Source organism: Diospyros lotus, chromosome 12, assembly GCF_014633365.1.
Source record: "Diospyros lotus cultivar Yz01 chromosome 12, ASM1463336v1, whole genome shotgun sequence".
Taxonomy (NCBI): domain Eukaryota; kingdom Viridiplantae; phylum Streptophyta; class Magnoliopsida; order Ericales; family Ebenaceae; genus Diospyros; species Diospyros lotus.
The window spans coordinates 8,451,004-8,463,199 of NC_068349.1; the positions used below are offsets into that span (position 1 = coordinate 8,451,004).

The following is a 12,196-nucleotide window of genomic DNA, read 5'->3' on the forward strand; positions in this document are numbered from 1 at the left end:
TTATACCATCACAATAAAAAGATGTGTTAAACTCAAAGGTACAAAAATTTGATTTTGATGATAACAAAAATATTTTTATGATATAAATATAGTTTATCAGCTCCTTGTGAAGTAGAAGATCTATTTTTCATGTCTATATATCTTAAGTCAACTAATGGTTATGCCTAAGTTAACTAAAGTCAGACAAAATGTTTCTATATGATCGTATATAAGTTCGGTCGATCTAAGTATAACTTAAGTAGATCAAAGTTGGTCAGAATCTTTGCCTCTTGTCTTAAATCGACCTAGCATTCGATCGAAGTTGTGAGGATAGTTGCTGGACATAGTTGTTGGACAACTTCGATCGATTGAAATAATGCCTTTAGTCAATCAAAGTCCAATGGTCCCCTATATTGTACTTTGTTTTCTACATTTCTTTTTTTGCATGCTCAAATGTATATTTACACAAAATGTTTTATAGAATTTTAAAATTATATCTTGATTTTCTTATGCAAAAAGTAAAATCTCTTTTTGAAGAAAAAGTGTTTTTACTTCACTTTTACATATCCTAATTTTATTATCTCTAACTCTCATGAACTTTTTGTCTTAAAATGCTTATGATTAATCTTGTTGTCAGGTTGTCTCCTCAACTTTCTCATATTGGTCTCTTGTACAATGTATTTTCTTTGATGTATTTGTAAGCCAATATTCCTCCAAATGCTAGTTGGAGACTGAAAAGCTTGAAGATTTTTTAAATTTCAAAATTATCTTTTGTCCTTCTTTATAACAACTAGTTCTTTGGAGATGCTTATATATAGGGTGAGTATGGAGGCTATTAAGAGATAGAACAAATTATTGGTAGACCATTCAAACAAGAATGAGAAAACTAAAGTGTTGGAAGTGTGCTGACTGATAGAATTCTTAACATTGGTGACTTGTTTAAAATTCTCTCTTTGTAAGTTTATTATTTTTACTAACTTGTTGTGTGAGGAGTTTGTATTTGCTAGCTTTGTACTAGTGGTTCTTGTTTAGACAAAAGATTGTATGTTGATTTTAGTTTCAATTAAAAAATAATGTTATATTTTCCGTAGTGAAACTCTCAAGTTCAGTATTGGAAGAGAGAACTAAGCTTTTAAGAGCCGAACTTCTATAAAAATTTACGTGTTTTTTGTGACTGCTTAATTTTATTATTTTTATTTATTTTACAATCACTATTTAACAAGATCAAATTTCAAAAGTTTTTAGCAAGAGTTAAAATTATAACTTTTTGAAAAAAAACTCAATTTACCCCTCCCTCTTGGGTATTTTTCTAGATAATAAGATGAAAATTAAAATAAATAGTTGTCGACATTAGTTTTGCATGTAATATGGCACTCAATATTATGAAATAAAAAAAAACAATGGATATCTTGAACTTAAATTTGTTGAAAAGTGTTGAAATAGAAATGGTTAATTAAAATGGAAATAGGCAATCAAGTAGAATTAAATTTACTTGCAAGACATGAGGTTTTTAGACATGTAGTCCAAACACTTAAAGGTGTGAAACCTAGAAGGTACAAATGGGTATTTGTATGAAAATAGTATGAGAACAATGAAGTTCTATGATATAAAGTATGGCTTGTAGCACAAGTTTTTTCACAAAGACCTAATATTGATTATGACGAATCGTAATCTCCTATGGTTGATACAATTACATTTAGATATCTTATTAGACTAGTAATACAAGAAAAACTTGTAATGTATCTAATGAATATAATTACACCCTATTTATATGAATCATTTGATGGTGATATATATATGAAAATTGCTAAAGAATTTAAACTGCCTAAAACATTCGATTCAAGTTCTCAAGAAGTCTATTCAAGAAATTACAATAATCTTTGTATGGATTAAAGTAATCTAAACGTATGTGATATAATTGTCTCGGTAAATATTTGTTGAAAGAAGAGTATAAGAATGATTTGTTTTATCGATATATCCTTATTAATAATGGGTTAACGAGATGTCTTTACATGCAATAAGTATATGATCAATGTCCTTTCATATCACATTTATAGCATATATTTTATGAATTTTTTGAACGCTTATTTTGTCTACTTTTACTTTTATGTTCTTAAAACGTTTTAGGAAAGAGTTAGGCAAACTTTATGATTTTTCATCAATATCTCGTTATTTTATTTATCCACGAGAAGACAAAATTAACTCATAATATTTCTTAAAACCTTTCTCTCAATATTGTTACTGCAAGAACATATTCGAGACATGAAAGGTAGAAAAATGTTTTCTCTAACATATCTTCGTGAGTAATCTTCTCTCCATGTAATTTTAATTGAGAATTGATTCAAAAAATTAAGAATTATACTCACAGTTTTAAAATCTTGCAATCATAAATGTATCCAATTTCATAATAATCTATAGGTAGAATCACTGTGCGTGTTTTGATAGTTATATCTCTCTTTCAAAATTTTCCAAAGATCAAATGAATCTTTTACCATGAGATACTCAATTTTCAATCCCTCATGGATTCATTATTTCGTTCTTTGATGGTGTCTCCAAGACCCATAAGCATCTAAATGAATTTTAACATCCAAAATCATGATAGATAATTCTTACTCCCAATGTCAAGGGCCATATATAAATTCAAGATTCGTGAGATTTGATATGATAAGAACTATTACAAAATGTATAAAATATGTTAGAAAATAAAAATCAAATAATATTTAATTTTTATTAATTCTAATATACTATTTAAGCATTATTCATATATTTTATAACAAAAGAAGTTACATCTATTTATAGATAAAGATAATCATCATCACACTGCATAATATATTAATGGTAAAGATGAATTAAGAACTTAAATTAAATGAATAAATATTACATTAAATCTTTGAGTTACAAAAAATAATGTAACTTAAAGAATTAATTTACTGATCTTTTCAACTTCCCCATTTACACCATTCATCACCCATCATTTACATTTTGTACAAAAAATAGATATATATTAGATAGAAATAGATATTAATATTAATTTCATTTTCACATGAGTTACATAGGTTAGGTTAAATTTTTATATCAATTATTATTAAGTACATGCCAGTTCAGAAAACAATGTTCCTGAATCATGAGGATTGGACTCTATTTCTTTTCCAAAATTTGGACAGTTTTTTAAATGGGCTTTTAGAATTTGTTGGATTCATTTCATGCTGTCCAACAGCAACATAGGTATTGGGCCAGCCCAAACCCAAAGAAATTAAAAAGTCTTTTTTTTTTGTGCTTGGCAAAAAAAAGTTTATTTTTCCAAATAGGATTATTTATTCAAAAAGAAAGGATATATAGAAAGGTTACAGATCCTCTTAGCCACTAAGGTAAGTAGACTGAAAATTGCTCGACAGAGTCAAATACAGTATAATAAGTAATAAAGCAAAAACAATTCTTCTTAGTGAAAGTTGGATTGTGTTGTAAGCCATGTGGGAGCTGCAACTCGTTAAATTTTGGAATTTTCATCTACATTACTCAGGAAGGAACAATAACATTAATCAGAGATTATTAGGACTCTTAAGAATTTTTTCGGCTTAATTAATAAAATATCATGATACTTTTATAGTTATGGAGAAACATTTAATCAGATTGGGTTTTGAAAGAAAAAACAAACATATTACTTATATTTATGCTAAACTAGAGTTTAATATTGTATTTTAGAAAAACGCGTTTTCATGACATCATATTATCAGTAATTTTTTAGTATTTAAAAGGAAAATAAAAATGATCTCATATATATATATATAATAAGATATAGAATACTATATTAATATAATAATAATAATAATATAGTAAAACAAGCCTTCCACATTTTCTTTTCTTGTAACAAGCAAGATGATGATTGATGAGGAGAGGGGTCGTATCTCAGTCCTTTGTTTCTTTTCTTCTCTTCTTGCCATTATTACAATTCCAAAACCTAGCTGTACCTGTACCCTTTTCAAAAAGTTAAAACTAAAGCGATTGGAAATTTGGACCAAAGGATCAAAAGATAAATACTTTAAGAAGAATTGTTAATTGCCTTTAGTAGCTTTCATGCATCCAAGGTAAGGAACAAAAAATGCACTTTTTTCTACACTTTCCCTCCTCCGCTTTCATCTTCTTAATTTCTTGCTGAATCTCTCTCTTCTTCTGTTTAGATCGATCCAGCTACAGAATCTCCAATAACCTTCTTCAAGATGGCCGTAAGCAACAATGTTATTGGAGCCATCAACTTCGTGGCCGTTCTCCTCTCCATTCCGATCATCGGAGCCGGAATCTGGCTAGCAACCGAGCAAAACAACTCCTGCGTCAAGATCCTGCAATGGCCGATTATCATTCTGGGCGTTCTGATCTTGGCCGTGGCTTTGGCCGGCTTTGTGGGAGGCTTCTGTCGCATCCCTTGGCTGCTTATCTTCTACCTCGTTGCCATGCTGGTCCTCATCATATTGCTTGCTTCTTTGGTGGTTTTCATCTACATGGTCACTGTTAGAGGCTCCGGCCACCTGGAACCCAGCCGGGCTTACTTGGAATATAACCTCGATGACTTCTCCGGCTGGCTTCGCCGGAGAGTTCGGAGCTCTTACAAGTGGGAGAGGATCAAGAACTGCCTCAGCTCCACTAGCACGTGTGCTCAATTGAACCAGAGCTATACCATGGCACTAGACTTCTTTAATGCACATCTCACCCCCTTACAGGTATAAAAATTCTCACTACTTAATCTAGTATAGTTTCTCTTTCCAAAAATTTGAACGTGGCCTATCACTAGTGTACTAATGTCTTTTAACTCGATGGACTATGTACATTAACGTACATTCAATACATTTGGAGAAGTCTTTAGTAGAGGTTATTTGAGACATCATCAACTCTCTCCCACCCTTAAATTGGCCTGCACTTTTGGAATTATTGCTCATACGTCATTTTTTGTCACTTGTATCATTTTGGAGTTGTAGGTAGAATTTTTATTTCATTGCGCAAAGTAAGAAATCGAACTCATGATCTACTAATATAAATTTTAATTTATCGTGATCCAATCACTTGATATGTGTTCTAAAAATTAAACTGGCCTGTATATAAAACATATTGTAGTACATAAAACATATCGTAGGATGAAATCTAAATAATTATCATACACCAAAGTCAAAGTTTTTGCTTCAAATTTATGTTTTTAAGGGTATCACCGTTTGTAAGCTGTACATATTGAGTCTTTCATATATATATATATATATATCTATATCTTATTTGTACGGTATTACTCTTAATTACCAAATAAGAATTTCAGTTTTGCCTGCATGAATTTTGAATTTTCCATATATATGGAAAATCCAAGTGAAGCCTTACTTAATTAGGTCTGCCGAATTATTCTTAGAGTGACGTCCATGTCAAAGCAAGGTTCCTAATAATTACATTACAAAAGCTGTTAAAATTAAAACAGTCACGTTACAAAAGAACAGAGAGAAAAGAAGGATTCCTGAACAATGCGGTCATCTCTCTCCATATCTTTTCCAAATTAATATTCTTATGGCCACTCACCATCTTTTTCTCTTCATTTTGCCATCTTAATTAACTCACAGTCCGGATGCTGCAAGCCGCCGACCCAGTGCGGCTACACGTTCGAGACCCCAACATACTGGGTTGCTCCGATAAACAACGCGGCGGACATGGACTGCTTGAAGTGGAACAACGACCAAGCCGAGCTGTGCTACGGCTGCAACTCGTGCAAAGCCGGGCTGCTGGAGAGCTTGAGGACGGACTGGAGGCGAGCCGACATTGTGCTTTTGATCACTCTGATTGCTCTGGTTTCGGTTTATTTGATGGGTTGTTGCTCCTTCAGGAACGCCAAGACTGAAGAGCTCTTCCGCAAGTATCAGCAAGGCTATACATGATTATGGCTGTGAAATGTGAATTAATAATGGGAGTTGGGAATCTAGTTTGGATTTGTTGTGACTTTGGAAGCTAGGACCAGAAGAAAATGCTTTTGTTATTTCCATTCCATTTGGTTGTAGATGTAAAAGAGGTGTAGTTGGGATTCTCGATGGTGTTGACTGTTGCTGATACGGGGGCTCCCCAATTTAATTTAGTATCGACAAGTGCTGGTGAGAGTGATTCCAGGATGCGCCGAAAGCTGATTGCTTTGGAATTGGCGGCGACAAGGAAAATGGCAAACAAATATGGAAGATGGTATATACCATCAACATGGACACGAACATGTTTGACAAATATATATATATATATATATGTGTGTATGTAAATTTAATTTGTGGGTATAATAATTTTTCAACAAATATATACGTAAGTTTGTATATATATATATATAATTAAATAATCATTATAATTATAGATATTTGTTAAAATAATTAATAATTATAAAAAAAAAAATGTTGGATACCACATTTGAATGGAAGGTGATCTCAATTGACGGTGGGCGGTGCGTGAGGTGAGCATCTTCTGAAACTTTAAACCCTAAAATTAATTACATAAGTAGTGATTTCTTTAGAAAATTAAGTAAATTATTATTGTCCCACAAATTCCTACCACCTTCAACTTGTATTTGATTAAAATGTAAGCGATGATACTCTGATACTCATCCTTATTATTACAAATTTTAGTCATACTTGCATAGATTGTATCTCTCTAGTTATTTCTATCAATATCAATATGGCAATTAATCTAATTGACGATACATAATACTATTCAATTAAACAAAAAGTTTGCCATATATACCAACCATATTTCCAGGCTTCATTCAACATACGCATCAATTATGCACAAACAATTTAATAACTTAGAATGGAGGAACAAGTTGAAGAATGGTTCAATAAAGGGAGTTAAAGAAACTTTTGGATAGGTATTATGTAAGCACCCCTGTCCGGATATCCCAACCGCTCAGTCTATCCGAACGAGAGCGCCTACCTAAGAGAAGAGAAACAAACACAAGACGAAAATACCTTGGCATGCATACATACGAAAAATAGAACAACGGAAGCAAAATAATATACATGCATGCCTACAAGTACCCTGTTGGAACAGCAGTCAAGGAGTATATAAAAATATACAGACACCTGTGCCAGCGATAAAAGATACAAGGAACAATTGGGCACAGTAAAAAATGAGAGTCAGAACTCTTAACAAAATATCAGAGAAAACGGGGGCAGCTAACTGTACACCCTACCGACACGGCTGGCTGCTAGGTAGCGCGGTCCTCGCCCTCGACTTTAGCTTTACCCTTACCTGGAATGATGGAAAGCAAGGTGAGTCGCAAGACTCAGCAAGTTTATATGAAAAGGAAGGCTGTAAATGAAACAGAAGAAGAGATTATCCCAAAAATAAACCCCCAGGTACACACAAGCCATGAAACGCTACAACACAATAGCATAACATAATAAAAGCACATACCGGTCATTGGGGCCCACACAAGACACACGGCACCCAAGTCCCATACCAACCTGCCGCTGCCCTGAAAGGCAACATGTATCTCCAACAAATCTGCGCGCGCTGTCCCGGGTCGGTACTCCCGTCACCCGTCCATGTCAGTACTCCCAACACCCGAGCCATAGGGTCCCTCGGAACGGTACTCCCATCCGAGAACTAATAACTACCAGTAGCCATGCAATGCACATAGAAATGCAATGGCGTAGTGAGCATCAACGTGATACAAGGCGCCCATACATCCAAGCATCAGGCCATGCTCCGCCCATATAATAAACCACACTCGATGCATATGCCCGTGCTGGATGCAACCTAACCAAGCTAGAATGTCCGTGTCCAAGCATACTCAATAAATGAATATCCCAACATGCAACCCGTACCCATGTGCATATCAAATCATGAACAGTAATATAATGAATCTAAACATGCAGTAAATCACATACTGGTAGAGCTAGTCAGCAGTGCCCAGCACCGATCAACGGCCAGTGACTAGGAGTGTCCACTCGACGGTCCACTTCAGGACCGTACAATAGTCTACCCCAATGTCACCAACAACAGACCCCTGCCCTATTACTCAATAGCTCTAACCGAAGCATAAATAAATCCCCACGTCTAGGAATCTAGTCCCCAGACTGGTTCAACATCATTCCCAAAAGGAGTGGGGGTGGTACAAACCCCCATAGGCTCACAACGAATACAATTCTAGAAATCTCGGATTTAATTTAAATTAAAACAAATGAATAATAATCTAACAAATAAGGCTATGCACCGAATTAGAGTAAGGGAGGTGATAAAATACGAAAAATCACAGGATCTTTCATCGGAATTAAAGAACACGATGAGAGGGTTAAGAGCTTGCCTTTACATGGCCGTTTCTTGTATTTCTTACACTTTCGCTGCGAAGTAAAACGTTTCTTAATAATTAATAAAATCATAAGTCCCAATTATATATTATCAATAAACATATACTCCACTTATATATATTATTAAACCCATTCTCTTACATTCACGACCACCCCCCCCCCCCAACTCGCTGTTACCTCATCCATAATATATTTATATACATATATAACACTCCTTTACTTATCACCTCATCAAGTCCAATTCCATCGAGTCCAATTCAATTACTGTCCACACTCCACAACTAAATGGACGCTAAAACTCACACCTCCACATATATGTATATACTTACGCACAGGGCCATTCACCCACCCGATTCACTGCGTTTATATATATATCGGCACACTCTCATAGCAACACACCCACTCTCACAGACAAAATAATATAAATTCTCACACACACAGTGCACCAGTATGTATATATATATATACTTGCACATCAAATTAATACACCCAACACAGCATAATCACCCAAATTAACAAAATCACACTTATAATTAAAATCTAACTGTACAGAATTATTAATACATAATAGCTTACTTACCCGCTAATTAAACTACAATTAAACTTGGTTTAATTGCTCAATTTCTCCTAATTTCCTCACCATTTCTAGCCTCAAAACGCCTTCTTCTTCTTCCGAAAGCCCTCTGCTGCTCACTGTTTTAACTCAATTTTTAGCTTCAATTTGAAGCATATATAGCAGCAAAATTACCAGCCAATAACCAAGAAAAATCGGCCTAAAATATGGCCAATTTGGCCTTAAAAATTGTGTAAAAATAGAAGGCAAAGAAGCAGCCGCGCAGATGCACCAGCGCGCGCCACGTGGCAGCCAAGGGCTGCCCACCGCCTTATGTCCGAAACGGCGCCGTTTTAAGCGCTTTGTGGCTGATAAAAATCAGCCAATTTCTCCAGCGCGCGAGCACAGCCGCGGTTTGATCCCGCGACCTCGCCCTTCGCACACGCGCACGTTGCCGCCTGAGCTGCTGCATCCTTCATACATGTTTATGCATTTAACTATATTTAAGGTGACTCATAGCCATTTCCAAAATTTACATTTCAGCGCCCATATTTTTTATTAATTGCACACTGCCCGAACTCCACTTTCCTTCTTATTACACTCAACCCCCGAATTCTCCAAAAATTCTATCAAATTAAATTAATATTTCCTTTAAACCCACAAATACAATAATTAATAATAATTAACCACTTCCAAATAATTTAATTAATTACCTTTAATTTCCTATTTTCCTCAAAACTACATAAATAAATATCTCCTCTTAAATTCCCAAATATCCATTAATGTCCTCAAACACCGATTTGAATAATTATTATTCATTTTCAAAATTTGGGATATTACAGTTTATATCGTTATTATGTTATTGTACTCATGATGATTATCCTAACATTTTATTGTATACTCTTCTAGTGGGCATGACATACCTTATACTCACGAGTCCACAAAACTCACCATTTTTTATTAAAAATATTTTCAGGGAATGCTCCTTTTTTATTATTGGTCCAACAGATCTTCTAGTATGATATCAAACCCCTTTTTGATTCCTGGTGTGATATAAGATGCTCTGTTAAGACATACACGTATTGTAGAGTCTGATATTTTGTCTTTTATTTTTGTGGCACATATTTGTGCCAAGGGCCCGAGATACGAGATCGGATATGTATTTATGATAGCAGTGTGACGGATATTCTTATTTTATTGATATTTTACTCTTGAGTAATGAAATGGTTTTGATGAATGTCTATATGAAAATCAATATATGAAAATCAATCTATATGGATTTTGTGAATGAGAAAATGAATTTTTAATATATGAGTTTTGAAGCAAGGTATGAAAACCTATAGAAGAAATATTGAGTAAGGTTGAGTGTGATTTGTTTCAAAATATACTTTTGATAATCTCAACTTGTTTTAAAGATAATCAAAATGAGTTTTTAAAGAATCGAATAAGGTTGTTTTGAAAATTCAAGTTTTTCTAAAGAATAGTCGACTATCAGGATCTTTCTGTTGACTATGCTTCAAAATAGTCGACTATTTTTGATGTTCTGTCGACTATTCAAGTTTGTCTGTCGACTATTGGATTTTTGTAATAAAAATAGTCGACTATCAGTATATGTCTGTCGACTATTCTTAGTTTTACTTGTAAAAATAGTTGACTAATCTTTTCTTCTGTCGACTATTATGTTTCATAGATTTTATAACGGCTAGTTTTTCAACTCCAACGGTCACAAAAACGGCTAGTTTCTTCTTCAATCTTTATGGATGCTTATATATACAACTCATGGATGATCAAGGTGAGGCAAATGGACTGAAATGAGATGATCTAGCAATTGCAAACAATTTTATTCGAGCTTACAGTGTTTGGGCTTTCATTGTTTTATTTTTCTCTTCAAGGCTTTGCTATTCTATCATTGTAAATTTATTGTTAAGCCTTGTTTTTCATTGTGAGAGAACTTGTAACTAAGAGTGTTAACTCTTAGCTTATCTCTTTCATTTGTATTGTTTCTATTTTCCTAGCTTGTGTAGCTAGAGGGCCCATTAAATTGGGAGGTTGTATTTCCTAGCTTGTGTAGCTAGAGGGCCTACTTGTGTAAGTAAGAGGTTTTAGTGAATTGGTTTAAAATCCTTAGTGGGAGCTAAGGTAGTGGATTAGGCTTGGTTTAAGCCGAACCACTATAAATCCTTTGTGTCTTTTATTCTCCTTGCTTTACATTTGTCATTTCATATGTTCTATATTTTAAATCACTAAAACCTCAATTGGGTTAAAAAGTTTTTCAAGATTTTTTTAAATATCCAATTCACCCCCCCTCTTGGTGTGTGCCATAGCATCTCCCATTCTAACAATTTTGTACAGCTGCTGTATATGGAATATTGAAATATTATATTAGAAGGTGAAATGGTATTTTACTCCATATTCTATATCTTGTCAGTAGTATTATTGTTTTAATCAAATAAAAGCTAGAGAAGAGGCTTATTAGTCCATTGTGGGGCCGTTGGGCCTAGGGATTAGTGCCGGTCATAACTTATCAGATTTCGGGTCGTGACAATTTAATGTTAATATATTATTAAAAAAATATATACATTTTAAAATTAATAAATTTTGTAATATTTTTTCCATTACAATAATAAAGTATAAATAAATAAATATGTTTTGAGTTTTGAGTTTATTTTGGATGAAAACACTCAAAATAACTTTTTGTTGTTTTAAGTTTTCTTTATAATTTTTTTTTTATTTTCAAAAATACATTTTTAAAAATAGCAAAGAGAACGCGTTTTCATTATTTTAGAAAATTAAAAACTAAAAATGACTTGAAAACAGTAAAGAGAACGTAACCTTAGATTTTACTATTTACAACCACATTTATTATTTTCTGCAACTATTTATATTCCAAATATACCCTCCAAACACCATCCCCAAAAAAGACACCTCACGCACATCAAGCCCCCATCCTCCTCTTCTTCTTAGAATTATTTGTTGTTATTTACTATATTATTATAATTATAACTTTTTAACGTATATTAGGTTATTTGTGATAATATTTTATTTTAGTATTTGTTGTTAGATTTTATTTAATTTAATTTTATTTAATTTATGACAAAATATCATAAATTTAATATAAATTTTAAAGAAATAAAAATAAACATAGTTTTATTACGATTTGCATTTAACTAAAAAAAATTAAAATTAAAGCAACATTAATTCAATAAAAATTAAATATAATATTAATTCAAAAACATGATCATTCAGAATAATTTATATACATTTGAAATAATTTATATATAAAATTATTATATATATGTATATAATATATTATATACATATAATAGTATAATAGATTCTCCCGAAGAGGTTCGGG

The 12,196-nt window shown here is 33.0% G+C and overlaps 1 protein-coding gene across 2 annotated transcripts; it reads left to right on the plus strand.

The window, feature by feature from the left end:
• Window positions 1-3,959: 3,959 nt before the first annotated feature.
• Window positions 3,960-6,033, plus strand: LOC127786973 (protein TORNADO 2). 2 transcript variants are annotated; one of them, XM_052314788.1, is made up of 3 exons: window positions 3,960-4,064; window positions 4,158-4,694; window positions 5,571-6,033. In XM_052314788.1, the coding sequence occupies exons 2-3, from the start codon at window positions 4,197-4,199 to the stop codon at window positions 5,880-5,882; spliced, it is 810 nt and encodes a 269-aa protein (XP_052170748.1). In that variant the 5' UTR covers window positions 3,960-4,064; window positions 4,158-4,196; the 3' UTR covers window positions 5,883-6,033. The 2 variants fall into 2 exon arrangements, with proteins under 2 accessions (XP_052170748.1, XP_052170747.1); XM_052314787.1 differs by lacking the exon at window positions 3,960-4,064 and having other exon boundaries at window positions 4,071-4,694.
• Window positions 6,034-12,196: the final 6,163 nt, after the last annotated feature.